The sequence below is a fragment of the Notothenia rossii genome (genome assembly GCF_949606895.1).
Source record: "Notothenia rossii genome assembly, chromosome: 5".
In the NCBI taxonomy this organism is placed as follows: domain Eukaryota; kingdom Metazoa; phylum Chordata; class Actinopteri; order Perciformes; family Nototheniidae; genus Notothenia; species Notothenia rossii.
Genome location: NC_136903.1, coordinates 92,483,403 through 92,505,397, shown reverse-complemented (window position 1 = coordinate 92,505,397; position 21,995 = coordinate 92,483,403). Strand labels below are relative to the sequence as shown.

Genomic DNA, 21,995 nt, shown 5'->3' with positions numbered 1-21,995 from the left:
TTGTGTACTTTCAAATTCTAGCGCACTCGAGCTGGTTTCTCCTTTCTTACCTACTCCACCTTTAATGTATACTTGTTAAAATGGACACTAAACATATTTTATAATATCTATTTATGATCTAATTCCCTCAGTTCGACATTATGAGCTGTTTACATTTAGTTACATTTCTTCTGTTTTGTTTACTCCTTTTGTTTGCATCTGGTTTTTACATTTTTCATTCCTGTTTAATGACGTCACACAGCTAACCTGTGTAATTAAAATGATTTATTTGTTGATTGTTTTCATCTGAGTTCTTTTAGACCTTTATATTTCTACTGATTTAAATAGAAAAATATCTGAAAACCTTTGAAAAATAAATGACGGTTTTATTCACAACAGAACCCACTGAAAACTCACACACGTCCTCATATTTGTATTTTATTTATTTGTTTCTCTGTGCAGCACTAACAGGCTTTATAGGGCTTTTAAATAACGCCTTGTCGTATTTTTACATGTTATGACCTGCTCAAAATGGCGCAACGGACAAGACGTTTGTAAACAGGAAGCGGGACAACCGTTGCGCATGCGCAGTGTGTCTCCCGTGCTCCCTGTAAAGATGTCTGAGCGGCGGGGAGGGAGAGAGCGAAGGAACAGAAACAAGAGGACTGAACCACAGACTCTGCGCTACTTAAACAGGCAAGGTAAGCACCGGCAGCCCCGCAGAGACCCTCTCCCGGTACCGACATGCGGCGGAAGGTGTCCTCTCTCTGAGGAGCCTGACTCCCGGTCCGTAGAGCGGCTTAAGTCTGTAGAAAAACCTTAAAAACACGGAGCGGGAGCGCTGCGCTGTGGCAGGGGCGTGTCCGCCATCTTGTGAGAGAAGTGGCGCCCAAACAGCAGCTGTCGCTCCGCGAGCGGGCCGCAGTTAATGTACTAAACGGAGAGAAATACAGGAGGCATTATCCCTAGTCCGGGTTTTTAGATTAATATAGGTCGGTTCGGCCCGCTGTGGACCGGCTGTGAGCGCGTCTGAGACCGAGTGTTGAGCCCGGAGAGCAGCCGCAGCTTTGTGTTTACTCCCCCTCCCTCTTTTACTCCCCCCTTCTTCTCCTCCGTGTTTGTTTGGAAAGCTGCTCTGCGCATGCGCGTAGTCGGAGCGCTCAATCCTGCGTATGAGAGCAAAACAAGAACCTTTATAATCAAATAAATAACACCCATAAAGCTCTGATTCAACACTTTATGCACACTGAGTGTTAACTGGGGTTTATATCGACATTTTGATTTCTGTGATCAGATCTAATCTAAATATCATTCAGTTTACCGCCACATTCACACGGTCTGACACCGTCACTACAGTACAATATATGACATACTGTAGTTCATTCATAGTGTAATGTAGTATATTCCTGTTTGCTTTAGATGTTTATTCCTCTTCTGGGTTTGATTCTGTGTGTTTACAGTTCCTGTGCAATGCCTGTTAACCTGCTGCTTAAGCACATCATTCTCAGAGCTGTAAAGTAACCATGTAGCCTAAGTTCAATTACACGTCTAATGTACTTAACTTGAGTATTTCAATGTGTTTCTACCTTGTACTTCTACTCCACTACAGTTCCGAGGTAAATGGTGTACTTTTCCTCCACTGTATTTAATACCTTTAGTTACTTTACAGATCTGGATGAATGATGTGAAATATAGTCAAGTGTTGAATCAGACTTTAGTTCCACCTGGAGTAAATTCTCAAGCTACCCTGCAGTAGGGATGGGTATCTTCTGAAATGTATCGATTCCGATTCTGCTTATCGATTCCCCGTTTCGATTCCAACATTATAAAAGAAAGAAGTCAAACGTTTAGATAACAAAAATATCTTTATTCTTTTAAGCTTTAACTGACATTTTTACAAATAAAAAAAATACATGCAATACAAAGGTATTACGGCCCGTCCACATAGCGGCGTGCGTTGAAGCTTGCCGGCGGGCGTGTCTGAAACTCGACCAACAACCAATCACATGAATCTCCCGCCCCTGACACACAAGCAGCGGTTTGATTGGCTAGAGCTTGTACTGGCATATGTTTCGATTGGCTGACGCTTCTGCCGAGGCTTAAAAAGTTGAACATTGCTCAACTTTTGCAGCGAGCCACGCCAGCAAAAATCCGCGTCGCTTCCCACAATGCAGTTCTGTGGAAAGTGACGTCACCCCATTCAAAGTGAATGGTGAAGCTTTCAACGCACGCCGCTGTGTGGAAGGGCCGTTATGGCCCCTACACACGGCGGCGTGCGTTGCCGCTTCAACGCTTCTGCCCATTCACTTTGAATGGGGTGACGTCACGATTCACCGAACTGCATTTCGGGAGCAAAGCGTAGCTTCTCTCGCGGTGCTTGCTGCAAAAGTAGAGCAATGTTCTACTTTTGCCGCCTCGTCGGAAGCGTCAGCCAATCAAATCATATGCCAGTGCAAGCTCTAGCCAATCAAACCGCGTGCTTGTGTGTCTGGGGCGGGATATTCATGTGATTGGTTGTTGGTCGAGTTTCAGCCCCCCCCGCCGGCAAGCGAGAACGCACGCCGCCGTGTGTAGGAGCCGTTACGTCCCCTACACACGGCGGCGTGCGTTCCCGCTTGGCGGTGGGCGTATCTTGAGCTTGGGGAGTTTATATGAGCAACGCGACCAACAACCAATCACACGAATCTCTCCTGTCAATTGCATAATAGGTTTTACATGTCACACTTTATATGATGAACATTTATGACATTAATGTCTATGGTGCTATTTTACGCAACATTCCATGCTGGCTAAATACTGTCTATGCCTGCTAGCTGTCCATTCAAACGAAGTACACTGGATATAAACTCCCCAAACAGGCGAAAACCTACCAGTTCCACCCACTGTCTCTGCCACCCCCCTCCATGCCTGGCTCCTCCAGTTTGTATCCCGGTAGGTGAACAGGGACGCATCATAAAGCACCGGGTGATTCCCTACCGCTATGATTATTTTCTCCTCTATTTTTTGGCATATGAGCCATTTTTCTGAAAACCGTGGATTTTTGGATCTTCAAAGAGCTCGATTACGATGGTCATTCAGGCAAACAATTACATTCGATCATTGGAAATCGAGGAACATTTTGAATGCAGGACTTTTACTGTAACAGAGTACTCCTACACTCTGGTACTTCTACTTTTACTCAAGAACAAGATCTGGGTACTTCTACTTTTACTCAAGAACAACATCTGAGTACTTCTACTTTTACTCAAGTACAAGATCAGAGTACTTCTACTTTTACTAAAGTACAAGACCTGAGTACTTCTACTTTTACTCAAGATCTGAGTACTTCATACTGATATACACCTGAACATCAGCAGGATAGGTCCCCTTTAAGAAAAGATATATCTCAAAAATATATTTTCTCTTTTCTTTTTATCAAATGTAAATGTAGGGTGCGCCCTCTACTGTTTAAAAAGATAATTGAAATTCCTTGTCTAATATTCCAAGGTAACTGACTCCTAGGCTGTGTTTCATTTTGAAAGTTAAACTGTCTTCCTCTCCGCAGGTCGATGACGTCATTCTGAAGAGGAGCTGAAATGTCCAATGACAGCCAGGGATCTGTGAAGGGGGAGGCAGCCACAGTTGCCTCTCCCTCTGACTCCGCCTCCTCTCAGGCTCCGCCCCTTTCTCCGTCCAAACCACCTGAGCTGCCAGGTAACCTGTCTCTCTCTCTCTCTGACCTGTCTCTAACTGCACCTGTCTCTCTCTCTGTACCTGTCTCTCTCTCTCTCTCTCTACCTGTCTCTCTCTCTCTGTACCTGTCTCTCTCTCTATACCTGTCTCTCTCTCTGTACCTGTCTCTCTCTCTCTCTGTACCTGTCTCTCTCTGTACCTGTCTGTCTCTCTGACCTCTCTGTACCTGTCTCTCTCTCTGACCTCTCTCTCTCTCTCTCTCTCTCTCTCTCTCTCTCTCTCTGTGCCTCACCTGTCTCTGACATGTCTGTCTCTCTCTCTCTCTCTGACCTGTCTCTCTCTCTAACCTCTCTGACCTGTCTCTGTCTCTCTCTCTCTCTTTCTCTGACCTGTCTCTCTCTCTCTAACCTCTCTGACCTGTCTCTCTCTGACCTGTCTCTCTCTCGCTCTAACCTCTCTGACCTGTCTCTCTCTCTGACCTGTCTCTCTCTCGCTCTAACCTCTCTGACCTGTCTCTCTCTAACCTCTCTGACCTGTCTCTCTCTCTCTGACCTGTCTCTCTCTCTCTCTCTCTCTCTCTCTCTCTCTCTCTCTCTCTCTGACCTGTCTCTCTCTCTCTAACCTCTCTGACCTGTCTCTCTCTCGCTCTAACCTCTCTGACCTGTCTGTCTCTCTGACCTCTCTCACCTCTCTGTCTCTCTGACCTGTCTCTCTCTCTGACCTGTCTCTCTCTCTGACCTCTCTCACCTCTCTGTCTCTCTGACCTGTCTCTCTCTCTGACCTGTCTCTCTCTCTGACCTGTCTCTCTCTCTCTGACCTGTCTCTCTCTCTGACCTGTCTCTCTCTCTCTGACCGGTCTCTCTCTCTCTCTCTCTCTCTCTCTCTCTCTCTCTCTCTCTCTCTCTCTCTCTGACCTGTCTCTCTCTCTCTAACCTCTCTGACCTGTCTCTCTCTCTGACCTGTCTGTCGCTCTAACCTCTCTCACCTCTCTGTCTCTCTCACCTCTCTGTCTCTCTCTGACCTGTCTCTCTCTCTGACCTGTCTCTCTCTCTCTGACCGGTCTCTCTCTCTCTCTCTCTCTCTCTCTCTCTCTCTCTCTGACCTGTCTCTCTCTCTCTGACCTCTCTGACCTGTCTCTCTCTCTGACCTGTCTGTCGCTCTAACCTCTCTCACCTCTCTGTCTCTCTGACCTGTCTGTCTCTCTGACCTCTCTCACCTCTCTGTCTCTCTGACCTGTCTCTCTCTCTGACCGGTCTCTCTCTCTCTCTCTCTCTCTCTCTCTCTCTCTCTCTGACCTGTCTCTCTCTCTCTAACCTCTCTGACCTGTCTCTCTCTCTGACCTGTCTCTCTCTCTGACCTGTCTGTCTCTCTGACCTCTCTCACCTCTCTGTCTCTCTGACCTGTCTCTCTCTCTGACCTGTCTCTCTCTCTAACCTCTCTGACCTGTCTCTCTCTCTGACCTGTCTCTCTCTCTGACCTCTCTGACCTGTCTCTCTCTCTGACCTGTCTGTCTCTCTGACCTCTCTCACCTCTCTGTCTCTCTGACCTGTCTCTCTCTCTGACCTGTCTCTCTCTCTCTAACCTCTCTGACCTGTCTCTCTCTCTGACCTGTCTGTCGCTCTAACCTCTCTCACCTCTCTGTCTCTCTGACCTGTCTGTCTCTCTGACCTCTCTCACCTCTCTGTCTCTCTGACCTGTCTGTCTCTCTGACCTCTCTCACCTCTGTCTCTCTGACCTGTCTCTCTCTCTGACCTGTCTCTCTCTCTGACCTGTCTCTCTCTCTCTCTCTCTCTCTCTCTCTCTCTCTCTCTCTGACCTGTCTCTCTCTCTGACCTGTCTCTCTCTCTCTCTCTCTCTCTCTCTCTCTCTGACCTGTCTCTCTCTCTGACCTCTCTGTCTCTCTGACCTGTCTCTCTCTCTGACCTGTCTCTCTCTCTGACCTGTCTCTCTCTCTCTCTCTCTCTCTCTCTGACCTGTCTCTCTCTCTGACCTGTCTGTCTCTCTGACCTGTCTCTCTCTCTGACCTCTCTGACCTGTCTGTCTCTCTGACCTGTCTGTCTCTCTGACCTCTCTCACCTGTCTCTCTCTCTGACCTGTCTCTCTCTCTCCACAGATGAACTGGTGCAGGCAGGCTGGTCTAAGTGTTGGTCTCGGAGGGAGAACCGTCCGTATTATTTTAACAGATTCACCAATCAGAGCCTGTGGGAGGTGCCGGTGCTGGGTCAGCATGACGTGATTGTGAGTCACTTTTACTTTAAGATTCAAGGCTTTTATTGTCATTTGTACATAGATACAGTTTAGATATATCAATGAACATCCAAGGTCAACACAATCAAATACTTTAAATAGTGCAAGTAAATTCAAATAAAATAGAGTCTATATAATACAAGTAATTTGAATATGATATATTCAATGAATAATTAGTAAGTTGCAAACAGATGAATGTTATGGATGTTCTTTCAAAACCTCAGGTGTTTAACAGTCTGGTTTAACAACAACAACAACAACAACAACAACAACAACAACAACAACAACAACAGGAAGTTAGTCTCAACACTCAATAGGTTTGATTATATTCTTTAGTCATCATACATCATATCATATATTAATTGAGCAATGTTCCTGATAAATAAACGTGAGTTTGAGGCTCACTGGCAGTGAATGTAGAGGATTACTTTAACCATCTATACGATAGAGAACTGTAGCGGATACAACCCGTTTCGTCTCTGTGTAAACGTGGCCTAAGAGATTTAGAAGATATTCAGAAAATGCAAAGGTGTCATCAAAGGGATATTCAATGAAAGCTCTGAATACCTCAGGAAAATGAATCGTGATGTAAAGAACTCTCTCTGTCTGTCTGCCTGTCTGTCTGCCTGTCTCTCTGTCTGTCTGCCTGCCTGTCTCTGTCTGTCTGTCTGCCTGTCTCTCTGTCTGTCTGCCTGCCTGTCTGCCTGTCTGTCTCTCTGTCTGCCTGTCTGTCTGTCTGTCTGTCTCTCTGTCTGTCTGTCTGTCTCTCTGTCTGTCTGCCTGTCTGTCTGCCTGTCTCTCTGTCTGTCTGCCTGCCTGTCTGCCTGTCTGTCTCTCTGTCTGCCTGTCTGTCTGTCTGTCTCTCTGTCTGTCTGTCTGTCTCTCTGTCTGTCTGCCTGTCTGTCTCTCTGTCTGCCTGTCTGTCTGTCTGTCTCTCTGTCTGTCTGTCTGTCTGTCTGTCTCTCTGTCTGTCTGCCTGTCTCTCTGTCTGTCTGTCTGTCTCTCTGTCTGTCTGCCTGTCTCTCTGTCTATCTGTCTGTCTGTCTGCCTGTCTCTCTGTCTGCCTGCCTGTCTGTCTCTCTGTCTGTCTGCCTGTCTCTCTGTCTGCCTGTCTGTCTGTCTGTCTGCCTGTCTCTCTGTCTGTCTGTCTGCCTGCCTGCCTGTCTGCCTATCTGTCTGTCTGTCTGTCTGTCTGTTTGCCTGTCTCTCTGCCTGTCTGCCTGCCTGCCTGTCTCTCTGCCTGCCTGCCTGCCTGTCTGTCTGTCTGTCACTCTGTCTGCCTGTCTGCCTGCCTGTCTGTCTCTCTGTCTGTCTGCGTGTCTCTCTGTCTGTCTGCCTGCCTGTCTGTCTGCAGTCTGATCCTTTAGGTCTGAATGCGGCGCCTGCAGAGGGGGGGGACAGTAACCTCGGTAACGGCCAGAGGAAGAGGAGGAACTCTGAGGAGCAGGGGGCGGGGGCTAACAGCATCAAAAGACCCAAGGTACCAACATCATGACGACATTAGATACAAAACTACAATAAAGATTGTTTTATTAAACACCTTGAATCCAGATCACAATGTCGCATAAGATTCAAGAACAATTGTGTTGATTACATAAAATACTATCAGTGTTTCCCCTAGGTTTACTGCTTTGGGGGGGGTGCTGCCTGAGCAGGGGGGGGGGGTGGGTGAAGAGAGGAGCTGTGGATTATTGTTATTGATTAGTGCATCAGTGTTTCTTGGGGTCAAAAACACTAAACTCACAACTTAAAATGAAATTGTTTAGTTTATTTAATAAAAGAGCCCAGCGCCCCTCCAGGATAATGGTAGGGGAAACACTGTATATCTAATATGTATATATGATCCAATATGTGTATATGATCCAATATGTATATATGATCCAATATGTATATGATCCAATATGTATATAGGATCCAATATGTATATGATCCAATATGTATATATGATCATTTGAATTCATTTCTTATTTTATAGTTACTTAACTGTATATCATTTAATTGTTGTCTTGATATTGAATTGTATTAATCAGTAATTTGTGTGAATCTGTCCTGTTTTTCATTCTCACCCTGTTGCTGTTCAACTACGGACTTTCCCCACGGGGATTAATAAAGGTCCATCTGATCTGATCTTTTATTCTCTGTGGACTACTATCAGCAAATTCTGAAAGTATAATGGAATACGGCGCACAAATGAAACTTGTGCTTGTCTTATATTGTACTTCTTAAATATAAATGTAAACATATATGACACAGTATTCATGTGTTGATAAGCCCTCTCTTCAAATGCATTCAGTCAATTAAAGTTGGAAGCATTTTCTAGCAAATCTTAGTTGATTAGAAAAAAGAAAGAAGTTTGGACCCCCCTGGTGTAAATTTAAAAATCACTGTTAACCCTGTGTTGTTCCCAGGTGGAGCCCACCACTCCCATCTCTCCCAGCACCCCCGGGCTGAAACCCTGGAGCGCCGTCCCCGAGGACAAACAGGCCCCGCCGGCCACGCCCACAACTGCAAGCCCCGCCCCCGCCCCTGCTCCATACAGACCAGCTGTGTGAGTCCACGCTCCTCCATTAAACATCCAATCATTTTTTTATTTGTTGTGTTTATATTTTTTGTAATTTACTTTTTATTGGCATTGAGTGTGAAACATTGTCACAGCATATTGTACATTGCATCTTTACATGAATGACAAATCTGTTCATAGTTCTTCTCAGCAACATACACATGATGACACAAATGAGAGACAAAAAAATAAAACGGTGAACAATTAGGGAGTAGACATTTCTTTACGGCAGAGTTCTGTGAAAACTAAGTCAGGCCTTTATTTCGTTGTTTTTTTTGTTTTTTTAATAAAAATTAACCAGTATTTTGGATGGTGGATGTAAAAGACATTCTTTTATATTTGTCTTGTAAAATATGACATACTACGTAAAATAATTAATTATATTTTGTATTTGATACTGCTTAGGTTTGTACAGTATCATTATTGTCATGATTAATTTCATTATAATTTTTTGTATTGTTTTACACGTTCTAAATAAATTAAATCAAAATGTTGGAGTTTTAACGTTGTTGTTGTTGTTGTTTGTTTTTCAAGGACCTACTGGGATCTGGATGTTCAGACCAATGCTGTGATCAGAGAGCACCCCCCCGCCAACCACCTGCACCCCCACCCTGAGATCGAGCTGCAGAGAGCCCAGCTGGTCACCAAACTCCGTCAACACTACCACGAGCTGTGCCACCAGAGAGAAGGTACCCCCAACACACACACACACACGCACGCACGCACGCGCAATGGTTCTGTACAGCTTCCTGCTCTGGAAGTCTTGAACTGAGACCTCTTTTATTTGTTGGTCCTGACATTGGACTAATTCTAACCCTAACAAGTCTCACGTCAATACCAGCAAGTCCCAACGTCAAGTCCCAGATGAGGACTAAGAACTCTTTAGAGCAGTTGGTCCTAACCTGGGACTTGACCTAAGACTTACCCCAGGACTTGTAGGACTTGTAGGTTGTAGGTTGAGGTGAAGTGCAATAACATTAACCTTTCTGTTGGTCGCTTGTTAGCAGAACCTTCACGCGATGGCAGAGCGAACAGGTACAGGCAGGGCCCATAATGATAGCCCTATAGTTTAAATCTGCCCACACATAAACATATGGACATGGGTTACTATTTAAAAAATATATATATATTTAGGAACCTATCCATGTGATTTTAAGTGGGGGTTGACCTCAAGTCCTCGAGGGGGGTCCGGGGGCATGCTCCCCCGGTAAGTTTTGTTTTTTAATGTTGTAGTTAAAAGCATCAATCTGGTGCACTTTGAGGGGAAAATAAAGAGACTAGATCTATGGAAACACCTTTATGAAACAGAACTGTATACATTTCAATAATCATAAAATTATGGCCATAACCAATAACTTCCCATTTCCAATATGAAAAAAACACTGAAACTTGTTTATTTATTTATTCTTGGTTCCTTTATAGTTGTGTCTGTGCTCCTGAACCAGCCTCTCCCGTCTCCCTCCTGCTCCTCTTTGAGGCAGCAGCAAAGACTAGTTTTAGCTCTCAACAAGTTTTAAAAGTGTATCTTACCTTTTTTCACCTAGTTAACTTTTTATTTATTGATTCATGCATATTTTACTAATCACATTACATTTCATTTAGCTCACGCTTTGATCCAAAGCAACTTATAATGAGCGATTACAGGGACATTCCCCCTGGAGTAACTAAGGGCCTGACTCAAGGGCTCACTAGTGGAGGTGTTCCTGGGGGGTTTGAACTCACAGCATTTCATTTAGCTCACGCTTTCATCCAGAGAGACTTACAATAAGTTCATTCGACCAGGAAGATACAACCTTGAAGAAAACAGAATCATAGAAGTTCATCAGGTTTCATAGAGCCAAACATTTCAAGTGCTACTCAACTGGCTCTAGATCAGCCAGCCCTTTATTAGTATATAAGTGCTTTGTTAGTAATTCTATCTCTGGAAGTGGAGTCCAAAGAGATGAGTTTTCAGTCTGAAGAAGATGTGTAAGCTTTCTGCTGTCCTGATTTCAATGGGGAGCTCATTCCACCATTTTGGAGCCAGGATAGCAAACCCACGTCTTTCTGCCTTCCGATCTTCAGCCCACCTCACTATCCATTAGACCAATCACTACCCACTCAAATGGAAATATGTGTTTACATAAATGGTGACCACACCGTTTGAGACCCACTGAGAACTTAGACTAAGTGAACTATCTAAACACTCAGAGAGTCCTTTACCTCACCTGAGCTGTAGTTATCCCGAGCTTGAATGACACACAGAGACCAATCAAGGGCTTTGATTTATGATCTGTATGACAGTAGCCATGTCGGCAGGCTACATCATGTAGACAGCCAGTCACCCTGTGTGAAGCAGGCCACTTAACAAGCCAGAAGGAGGCGAGATCAGATTAAGGGAGTGAGGGATCATTGTCCACAAGTTAATCGATCGCAGATGGCGTCGTGGTCACGGACGAATACAAAAAAACCAACTAAATGGGTCGCGAAATATACTTGGGCGGCCGTTAATATACCTGGGCGCCTCGCCCAAGTATAGTCTGTGTGGGAAACCCTGAGATTTGTTAGATTGTTGGCTTCCCAGAGCTGAAAATCGGACAGCTGTTGGCTCCGTTAGCAGCTAGCTCTCCTCAACCCACTCACGTAATGCCTGTCTCTTTCCCCGGTAAACTCTGTTTCTTTTCTCCGGTAAACTCTGTGTGTTTACTCCGGTAAACTGCGTGTGTTTGAGATGTCTTGCTATTGATGAACAGTACATGTGGCCTCCATTAAGAATTGAGCTGAACAAGAGTTTTGTCACTTGAAGCAGCTTTGAACATTGTATCCTGACATTGGACTAACCCTAAGAGGTCCCAGGTCAAGAATAACAAGTCCAAAGTCAATACCAGCAAGTCCCAATGTCAAGTTCCAGGTCAGGACCATCTAATCCAAGAAGTGTCGGGGTCGGAGTTTGTCCCACCTGAAGACCAACAAATCCCAGGTCAGGACCAAGAACTCTTGCAAGCCCTGCGGTTAGTCTTTCGTCAAGTCCCAGGTCAGGACAAACTGATCTAAAGAGTGAAATAATTCTTAGTCCTCATCTGGGATTTGTTCGACTCCACGTGGGACAAACTCCAACCCTGACACTTCGTAGATGAGTTGGTCCTGACATGGGACTTGATGTGAGATTAACCCCAGAACTTGTAAGCGTTCTTGGTCCTGACATTGGACGAACTCCAACCCTGACACTTCTTAGATTAGTTGGTCTTTACCTGGGTCTTGACATTGGGACTTGTTATTCTTTACCTGGAACTTGACCGAGGGACTTGTTAGTCTTGACATTGGGACTTGTTACTCTTGTGACTTGAGGTGGAAGTTGTTGGTGCTGACGTGGGACTTGAGTTTGATCTTGTCGGTGCTGACGTGGGACTTGAGGTTGAACTTGTTGGTGCTGACGTGGGACTTGAGGTGGAACTTGTTGGTGTTGACGTGAGACTTTAGGTGGAACTTGTTAGTCTTGACCTAGGGACTTGTTAGTCTTTACCTGGTTCTTGAGGTGGAGCTTGTTGGTGTTGACGTACGACTTGAGGTGGAACTTGTTGGTGTTGACGTGGGACTTGAGGTGGAGCTTGTTAGTCTTTACCTGGTTCTTGAGGTGGAGCTTGTTGGTGTTGACGTAGGACTTGAGGTGGAGCTTGTTGGTGTTGACGTAGGACTTGAGGTGGAACTTGTTGGTGTTGACGTAGGACTTGAGGTGGAACTTGTTGGTGTTGACGTAGGACTTGAGGTGGAACTTGTTGGTGTTGACGTAGGACTTGAGGTGGAGCTTGTTGGGGTTGACGTAGGACTTGAGGTGGAACTTGTTGGTGTTGACGTAGGACTTGAGGTGGAGCTTGTTGGGGTTGACGTGGGACTTGAGGTGGAACTTGTTGGTGTTGAGGTGGGACTTGAGGTGGAACTTCTTGGTGTTGACGTGGGAAAAACACTCAGCCTAACACTTCTTGTTTGTATATGAAATGGTCCTGACCTTGGACCTGACCCTAACCCCAGGACCTGATAGTGTTTCCCTGAGGTTCTAAGTCTTTCTCTGTGTTCAGGTATCGACCCGCCCAGAGAGTCGTTTAACCGCTGGCTGCTGGAGAGGAAAGTGATCGACAAAGGTCAGGACACTTTCCTGCCGAGTGACTGCGACCCGGTCATCTCGCCCTCCATGTTCAGAGAGGTCATGAACGACATTCCCATCAGGTACCGGTCTGCCCGTCTGGACCCAAAGTGTGTCTCCTTAAACCCGCCTCTCTGTTCTAACGTTGAATTGTATTTTATGTGTGTGTCTCAGATTGGCCCGTATTAAATACAAAGAGGAGGCCCGGAAGCTTCTTTTTAAATACGCTGAAGCCGCCAAGAAGATGATCGACTCCAGGTAGGTCACCATCAGAGGAGGGAGTACAAATACTCTGATACTGTACTTCAGTAGATTGTTCTGGTATCAGTACTTTTTACTTCTTACATTTTGAACACAAATACCTGAACGTTCTACTTTTTACATTTTCCAAACGAGCAGGTTACTTTAGTTTCAATCTGCATATGGTATCGTGATCATTATTATTTAGAGTCGTCGCGTGCCTATTTCGATCTTAATGTCATACACGAAACACAATCGGTGTATCCATCCTTTTCCTGGTCTTCTCTAAAGAAGATCGACCAATGACAACTCAGCTCTTTTCCCACCATCCTCGGAGCTATCATAGCTCTGTCCTGTTTATTTCTGCTTTGACCTCTGACCTCTGACCTGCAGGAATGCCAGTCCGGAGAGCAGGAAGGTGGTGAAGTGGAACGCCGAAGACACCATGAGCTGGCTGCGCCGAGATCACTCCGCCAGCAAGGAGGACTACATGGTGAGCAGTTGGTGGTCATTCACGAAGACCCCCTTTTTTTTTTTCATGAAAGACTCCTCGATGCACATTCCCCCGCTTATCACACGTCCACATACTAAACACAATAACGACTCGACTCCTCATATTAATGGAAGTGATTTCATGGACTTCAAAATTGTCGTTTTGCTTCCTTGAAGAAAGTAAACTCCGCCCCACTGCTCACCAACGGCTGGACCTCCGACAACAACAAGTGCATTTCAAATGAAGGCATCTCTGATCCATGTTTTCTGTCCAAGTCTGTTCACAGTTTCCAACAAGTCCATAAACACTACAGAGCCCATACCGTGTTCCAGTTAGTGTTCGCTTCCTGTCTGTCTGCTTCTGCTTAGCAACGGTCATTATTCTGCTTAGCAGCTGTGCGTTATTGGGTATTCAACTAAGCCCTGTAATAACCTCTAATAATTAGTCCTTTACAAAAAGAACAGCCACTAGATGGCAGACGTGTCCTATCCTGCAGATTGCAGTGTTCTTCAACCTCTTTGGAGCCATGGCACATTGTTCACATTGAAACAATATTACTAAATGAACCATTGTAGTCTATTATAGCACATGTGATAGGGATGGGAACGATTAATCGAATATTCGAAATTATTCAGTTATTCGAAAATGAGTTATGAATATTTTTACAAGTTATGTTTTAATCATGAAAGCGGTAGGCCTATAGCTGTCAACTGTTCAAAGTGTGATCACCAGTTCAATACATTTGACTTTGTTTCTATACTTATTTGAACATGTATTTATTTATTTTTCAAAAATAATTTCATTTATTTTCAACATTTTTCCCACGTCTTTTTTTTTTTTTATAGCATATATACATTTCGGTTGGGGGTCGAATATTCAAATATTCAAATATACATTTAGCTTTCAAATTGCCAATCCCTAATATGTAATGACAAGTCTCTCAATTTGGCTAGGAGTTCAGCTCCTCAGTAGCTCTTAGAGATTTCTCTGTGCAGTGTTTCTCAAAAATTTCCTGTTTTGAAGTGACGGTGTTTGGTTTGGAGATCACATTTGAGCTAGCTTGTGACCACGGCTTAGATGGCCCTGAGCCCAATAGAGATTGCCCTGAAAAATGCGCGTGGACGAAATGGCACGAAGGGTTTGGGGGGCCTCCCCCTAGAACATTTAGATTTGTGCAGGTCTTAGATGCTGTCTGGTGCATTCTATAGACTGAATTATAAGATGAACCACCACAATATTATATTGTTCAATTTCAATGTTATTCTTCATTTCACTTGTTTGTTTGTTCTTGTTTGTGTCTGCTCTCTTGGATGCCCTGCATAGCTATAAGAAATACTTCAGTTGTTGGTCAAGACACTTTCCATCTGATGAAGGCAAATGCCTTCCCAGATGTAACAAAGTAGAAAACATTACATTCAGTTGTAACTGCCAAAACAAACATTATTTACACTATTATGGCCCCTGTTCAAAATGTTTGTAATGTTATCTACTGTAAGTTGGTCGAACGAATGCCTCCTCATCCGGAAGCTGACCGAGCAGACCCGAGCAGCAGTCGAGAGGAGCCGAGCGCATCCGCGAAGCACACAACATGGCGACGTCAGAGTTCCCGTTAGCCGGCAAATCTAAATCTCTTCGGTCAAAATAATTTCCCTTTAGCGCAATACCGCTTCAGTTGCGCCACTTATGTGACAGACAAGAAGAGTATGTGACAGACAAGAAGAGTATGTGACAGACAAGAAGAGTATGTGACAGACAAGAAGAGTCCATTCTAATGTCTAACACTTAATGTGGAGAAAGAGATGTGCTGTCTGGGTCGATTGTGCGTTGATCTGTTGGTAATGCCTCGGGGTTCTGGTGGGCATGTAAACAAATGCATAATGCTGCGCTATACTTTGTGGCCTCACCCGGTTGCATAGCAACACTTATTGTTTAGGTGTCTTTTAATAAGCAGGTAGTCATATCATTAGCTAGAACTAGCTGGATCTGATCAATATGGACATAAACGAGAGTGAAGTCTAATCTGACGGGAGAGAGAGATCAGCTGCTGCTGACGAGTCCACACGCAGCTCTGCATGATCACATGCAGCGGTGAGCGGACAAAACACAAACTCCAGGTTAGAATATCACACGTAGCTATTTTAATGACCTCTCAAACTACCGTAACTAGTTATAGATATGTTTAGTTTCACTGTCGGGTCACTCATTACTGGATCCGCGAGCTGCATGAGACTGGCATAATAGATTGCCCGATTGGGCAACCAGCAGGTGAGGCTTCATTGCCCGAGCTAAATAGTAGATGGCCCCGGGCCATCGGGCAGTCCTTAATGTCGAGCCCTGGTGATGTAATGTTCTTCCTGTGTGTAGGACCGTCTGGAGCACCTGAGGAAACAATGCGGCCCTCACCTCACCGCCGTCGCCAAGGACTCAGTGGAGGGAATCTGCTCCAAGATCTACCAGCTGTCTGTGGAGTACAGCCGCAGACTGAGGAGCATTCACCTGGCTCTGCTGCCAGACCCCCCCACAGGTACTCTCACACACACACACACACACACACACACACACGGCTCTGCTGCCAGACCCCCCCACAGGTACTCACACACACACACACACACACACACACACACACACACACACACACACACACACACACACACACACACACCTGGCTCTGCTGCCAGACCCCCCCACAGGTACTCTCTCACACACACACACACACACACACACACACACACACACACACACACACACACACACACACACACACACACACACACACACACACACACCTGGCTCTGCTGCCAGACCCCCCCACAGGTACACACACACACACACACACACACACACACACACACCTGGCTCTGCTGCCAGACCCCCCCACAGGTACACACACACACACACACACACACACACACACACACACACACACACACACACACACACACACACACACACACCTGGCTCTGCTGCCAGACCCCCCCACAGGTACACACACACACACCTAAGCCTGCTCCTGGACCCCCCCACTTATAACACAGAGAGACAGAGACACTCACATACGCATATACACACACCTGAATCCCCCCCCACATGTAGCTGTTTGCTTGTGTGTGTGTTCTAAGTGTCTGTCTCTCTGTGTGTTCAGAGGCCAGTGGTTCCCCCCCCCAGCAGAGGTTGGTGTACTGCTTCCCGGTGCGTCTGGCCCCCCCCTCGCCCCCCCTCCCCCGCGTGGAGCTGCACTTTGAGAACGACGTGGCCTGCCTGCGCTTCAAAGGGGAGATGGTGAAGGTCAACAGAGGTCACTTCAGCAAACTGGTGAGTAACCACGGCAACATGTAGCGGTACTGACATCACCACGGCAACATGTAGGGGTAATGACCCCCCCTGTCTGTCTCTCAGGAGCTGTTGTACAGGTACAGCTGCATCGATGACCCTCGCTTTGAGAAGTTCCTGACCAGAGTCTGGTGCCTCCTGAAGAGATACCAGGTCAGCTGACTGTATTAACCAATCCCTGAGCTCCCCTGACAGCCTATGTTTGGTAGAGGAGGGCTTAACGAGGTGTGTGTGTTTCAGGTGTTGTTTGGCAGCGGTGCTAACGAGGGCAGCGGCCTGCAGGGGGCGCTGCCGGTTCCCGTGTTCGAGGCGCTGATGCGACAGTTTGGAGTTTCCTTTGAGTGTTTCGCCTCACCGCTCAACTGCTACTTCAAACAGTTCAGCTCCGCCTTCCCCGACACCGACGGATACTTCGGATCCAGAGGGTGAGACCTGCAGTGTGTGGTGTTACAGTAATTACTGTCCCCAATATATATTGCAGTATTTTTAACCCTCTGTGTGTTTTCAGGCCGTTCCTGTCTTTCTGTCCGGTCAGCGGCTCCTTTGAAGCCAACCCTCCCTTCTGTGAAGAGCTGATGGACGCCATGGTGACACACTTTGAGGTTCGTCCAGTTACTGTTTCATACCTGACAGGTTTAGCACAGGTGGGTGGTCTTAAACCGGGCTGTACTGGGTCTCTGGTCCCTCTAGGGTCTGCTGGAGAAGTCCTCTGAGCCGCTGTCCTTCATCGTCTTCGTCCCTGAGTGGCGCGACCCCGTGACCCCAGCTCTGACCCGGATGGAGGCCAGTCGGTTCCTCCGGCACCAGATGACCGTCACAGCGTTCGAACACGAGTACCGGTCCGGCAGCCAGCACATCTGCAAGAGGTATGGATGCTATTGCATGTAGATTCAAGACTCAAAGGTCCTCAAAGGTCCTCAAAGGTCCTCAAAGGTCCTCATATGCTCAGCAGCTACAGAGTAGAAATGGCAATGACCTGAGCTCCTCCCACAACGCAGCATAAATAATAAAATACAAACAAACAAAATATAGAATTGTGCAAGAAGTGGAAATCCATGTAAATAGATGTACACTACTCCTCCTCCTACATGACTGTGTCTCTGTGTGCTTCCAGAGACGAGATGTACTACCGGGCGGTCCATGGGACTGCAGTTATCTTCCTCCAGAACGACGCTGGTTTTTCTAAGTGGGCTCCGACCCCTGAGCGCCTGGCCGAGCTCACGGCGGCGTACCAGCCCTCCCCCTCCTGCCCCCCGCCCATGTCCTCTCCTGGCCCCGCCTCCACAGAGAAAGACTCCGCCCCTAAGCCTGCTGATAGGCCGCAGGGTGCTGTGATGTCGCCAGGTAGCCATGATGATAACAACAACAACAACGGCAACAACACGAACAGCAGCAGCAGTCCTGTAGAAAAAGTGGCCGCTGTGTAAAAGAAATGGCCTCGTCTCCATAGAGAAAGACTCCGCCCCTAAGCCTGCTGATAGGCCGCAGAGTGCTGTGATGTCACCAGCAGCAGCGGCAAGGGTCCTGTAGAAAAAATGGCCGCCGTGTAAAAAAGTGTCTCCTCTTCACCCGTGTACAGTTTTCTGTTTTTCATTGTTTGTTTTGATCGTCGTCTCTTCAGATTGTCCCTCACCAGCACCTGTAGCATTTGTCCACATACCCACAATGCCATTCTGCAGCCGCCAGCAGCTCTTCTGATTGGTCGAATATCTGACATCACGTCGCCTGGAGCGTATGTTCATGTCCAGGTGGTGGCTTAGCCAATGAGATGTCGGAGCTCCAGCAATAAAAACATTCTCACTCAGCTGTGATGTGATTGGTCCCCCCCACCGACAGACAGGGCTTGGTGATTGGTTGAAAAAAAGGCAGCTATAGTTTCTATTGGACTCTTCTTCAAGCCCTGCCTCCCTGGGAAGGCCTGGCCAATCGGTGCACATCTCTCAGAGGTGGTGCATTGTGGGACATGGAGTCACAGCAGGTTAGTTAGGTCGTTAACGGAAAGGCGGCAGAATAATGAAAGTGAGAGAACAGGCGGGACTCGAACCGGTCAGAGAGGACAGATGTCTTTTTTTAACTTGTGTTTCAGAGTCATGAGAAGTGAATTAGACAGGACTCTGTTTAACCACAACATAAACACAGCTTCCCCGTACCACTCTGAATATTCACTTTGTAGCTACTGTTGCAATGCACACAATGAAATCACATGATTGACCACAAGGGGATGATGACAAATTAAGACAATTTAAATTCATCTTTCTCAACGGTTACCTTTTTACTTTTCTGAAACCACCCTTAATTTCGTGCTTCATATTGTACAATATGAGGTCCTCTGGTTGGCAGACTCCTCACACTGTCTTCTGATTGGCCCACTGTCCCCGGGCGCTGTCCTCTGATTGGCTGACGGTCTCCGGGCTGTTTCCGAGGGACTTTCACAGCACGCTGTCCTCTGATTTGCTGACTGTGTTCAGAAACTGTCCTGATTGGCTGACTGTGTTCAGAAACTGTCCTCTGATTGGCTGACTGTGTTCAGAAACTGTCCTGATTGGCTGACTGTGTTCAGAAACTGTCCTCTGATTGGCTGACTGTGTTCAGAAACTGTCCTCTGATTGGCTGACTGTGTTCAGAAACTGTCCTCTGATTGGCTGACTGTGTTCAGAAACTGTCCTCTGATTGGCTGACTGTGTTCAGAAACTGTCCTCTGATTGGCTGACTTTGTTCAGAAACTATCCTCTGATTGGCTGCCTGACTCCGGGCTCTCTCCTCTGATTGGGTCACTGTCTCTGGGAGCTGTCCTCTGATTGGCTGACTGTAGATACTGTACAGTTAAACTGATATGAAGTCTGTTGATATTTTGCTCATCTGCTGTTAAATTGATTGAAAAAACAAATGTAATTGTTATTTTTTATTTGATTTAATTGAACATTTTTAAAAAGAGATGTAAAAGTGTTGATACAGTCTATAATAGTTTGTTTTAAACTAAACCAAAGTGTTATTAAGAAAATCTATATGACCTTGTATGTAAAAGTAGAAGTGTGTGTGTGCGTCAGTCTAACAGCATTATTTTTATAACTCTCCGCCCGTCTCTCTGTTTTTATGCTTTGTCGTTATTTGGGTTTTTGTTGTGCATGAAACCTTTTGGACAAAATCATCCTGAATGTTTCTCAGACGGGTGTTTGCCGCTGCGCCAACAACACATGAGCTGGAGACCAGATCCCCGTCGTCTCCTAACCCGCGTCATGACTCAGCAGAGCGGGTAGTAACACATGAGCTGGAGACCAGATCCCCGTCGTCTCCTAACCCGCGTCATGACTCAGCAGAGCGGGTAGTAACACATGCTGTATGTCCTAACCACTGGTGTCTTCTAGAGACCTGATTGGATCCTTCCAGTGGACTCTGATGTTTTAAATGGGTGTGTTGATGAAGACATCGTGGTTGTGTTGATGAAGACATGGTGGTTGTGTTGATGAACACATGGTGGTTGTGTTGATGAACACATCGTGGTTGTGTTGATGAAGACATCGTGGTTGTGTTGATGAACACATGGTGGTTGTGTTGATGAAGACATGGTGGTTGTGTTGATGAACACATCGTGGTTGTGTTGATGAACACATCGTGGTTGTGTTGATGAAGACATCGTGGTTGTGTTGATGAACACATGGTGGTTGTGTTGATGAACACATGGTGGTTGTGTTGATGAACACATCGTGGTTGTGTTGATGAAGACATCGTGGTTGTGTTGATGAACACATGGTGGTTGTGTTGATGAAGACATCGTGGTTGTGTTGATGAAGACATCGTGGTTGTGTTGATGAACACATCGTGGTTGTGTTGATGAACACATCGTGGTTGTGTTGATGAAGACATCGTGGTTGTGTTGATGAACACATCGTGGTTGTGTTGATGAAGACATCGTGGTTGTGTTGATGAAGACATCGTGGTTGTGTTGATGAAGACATCGTGGTTGTGTTGATGAACACATGGTGGTTGTGTTGATGAAGACATCGTGGTTGTGTTGATGAAGACATCGTGGTTGTGTTGATGAAGACATCGTGGTTGTGTTGATGAACACATCGTGGGTGTGTTGATGAAGACATCGTGGTTGTGTTGATGAACACATCGTGGGTGTGTTGATGAAGACATCGTGGTTGTGTTGATGAAGACATCGTGGTTGTTGATGAAGACATCGTGGTTGTGTTGATGAAGACATCGTGGTTGTGTTGATGAAGACATCGTGGTTGTTGATGAAGACATCGTGGTTGTGTTGATGAAGACATCGTGGTTGTGTTGATGAAGACATCGTGGGTGGTTATTACATATTGCACGTGTTATTACAATGTAATCAAATAAAATGCAACTCCCACATTTTTCATCAACGTTGTTGTTGTTGTTATTATTAGTGTTCCAAATATATTTGTTTTGTTTGTAAACATTCTTTGAGATTTTTTATTTAATTTAATTGGATTCTCTCTCTCTCCACCTGTCTCTCTCTCTCCACCTGTCTCTCTCTCATCACCTGTCTCTCTCTCCTCACCTGTCTCTCTCTCTCCACCTGTCTCTCTCCTCACCTGTCTCTCTCTCTCCACCTGTCTCTCTCTCTCCACCTGTCTCTCTCTCCACCTGTCTCTCTCTCTCCACCTGTCTCTCTCCTCACCTGTCTCTCTCTCTCCACCTGTCTCTCTCTCTCCACCTGTCTCTCTCTCGCTCTCCACTCGTCTCTCTCCTCACCTGTCTCTTCTCTCCTCACCTGTCTCTCTCTTCCTCTCCTCACATGTCTCTCTCTCTCTCCTCACCTGTCTCTCTCTCTCTCCTCACCTGTCTCTCTCTCTCTCTCTCCACCAGTCTCTCTCTCCTCACCTGTCTCTCTCTCGCTCTCCACTCGTCTCTCTCCTCACCTGTCTCTTCTCTCCTCACCTGTCTCTCTCTTCCTCTCCTCACATGTCTCTCTCTCTCTCCTCACCTGTCTCTCTCTCTCTCCTCACCTGTCTCTCTCTCTCTCTCTCCACCAGTCTCTCTCTCCTCACCTGTCTCTCTCTCGCTCTCCACTCGTCTCTCTCCACCTGTCTCTCTCTCCTCACCTGTCTCTCTCTTCCTCTCCTCACATGTCTCTCTCTCTCTCCTCACCTGTCTCTCTCTCTCTCCTCACCTGTCTCTCTCTCTCTCCTCACCTGTCTCTCTCTCCTCACCTGTCTCTCTCTCCTCATGTCTCTCTCTCTCTCCTCATCTGTCTCTCTCTCTCCTCACATGTCTCTCTCTCTCTCCTCACATGTCTCTCTCTCTCTCCTCACCTGTCTCTCTCTCTCCTCACATGTCTCTCTCTCTCTCCTCACCTGTCTCTCTCTCTCCTCCCACATGTT

The 21,995-nt window shown here is 46.3% G+C and overlaps 1 protein-coding gene across 2 annotated transcripts; it reads left to right on the top strand.

The window, feature by feature from the left end:
- The first annotated feature begins 532 nt into the window (after positions 1 to 532).
- pcif1 (phosphorylated CTD interacting factor 1) lies at positions 533 to 21,010 on the top strand. Of its 2 annotated transcripts, none has more exons than XM_079682225.1 (16): positions 533 to 680; positions 3,524 to 3,672; positions 5,765 to 5,889; positions 7,253 to 7,378; positions 8,307 to 8,446; positions 8,993 to 9,147; positions 12,514 to 12,661; positions 12,753 to 12,836; positions 13,212 to 13,311; positions 15,676 to 15,835; positions 16,454 to 16,623; positions 16,708 to 16,794; positions 16,882 to 17,066; positions 17,150 to 17,243; positions 17,332 to 17,507; positions 17,756 to 21,010. In XM_079682225.1, the coding sequence occupies exons 2-16, from the start codon at positions 3,555 to 3,557 to the stop codon at positions 18,066 to 18,068; spliced, it is 2,181 nt and encodes a 726-aa protein (XP_079538351.1). In that variant the 5' UTR covers positions 533 to 680; positions 3,524 to 3,554; the 3' UTR covers positions 18,069 to 21,010. The 2 variants fall into 2 exon arrangements, with proteins under 2 accessions (XP_079538351.1, XP_079538352.1); XM_079682226.1 differs by having other exon boundaries at positions 548 to 675.
- Positions 21,011 to 21,995: the final 985 nt, after the last annotated feature.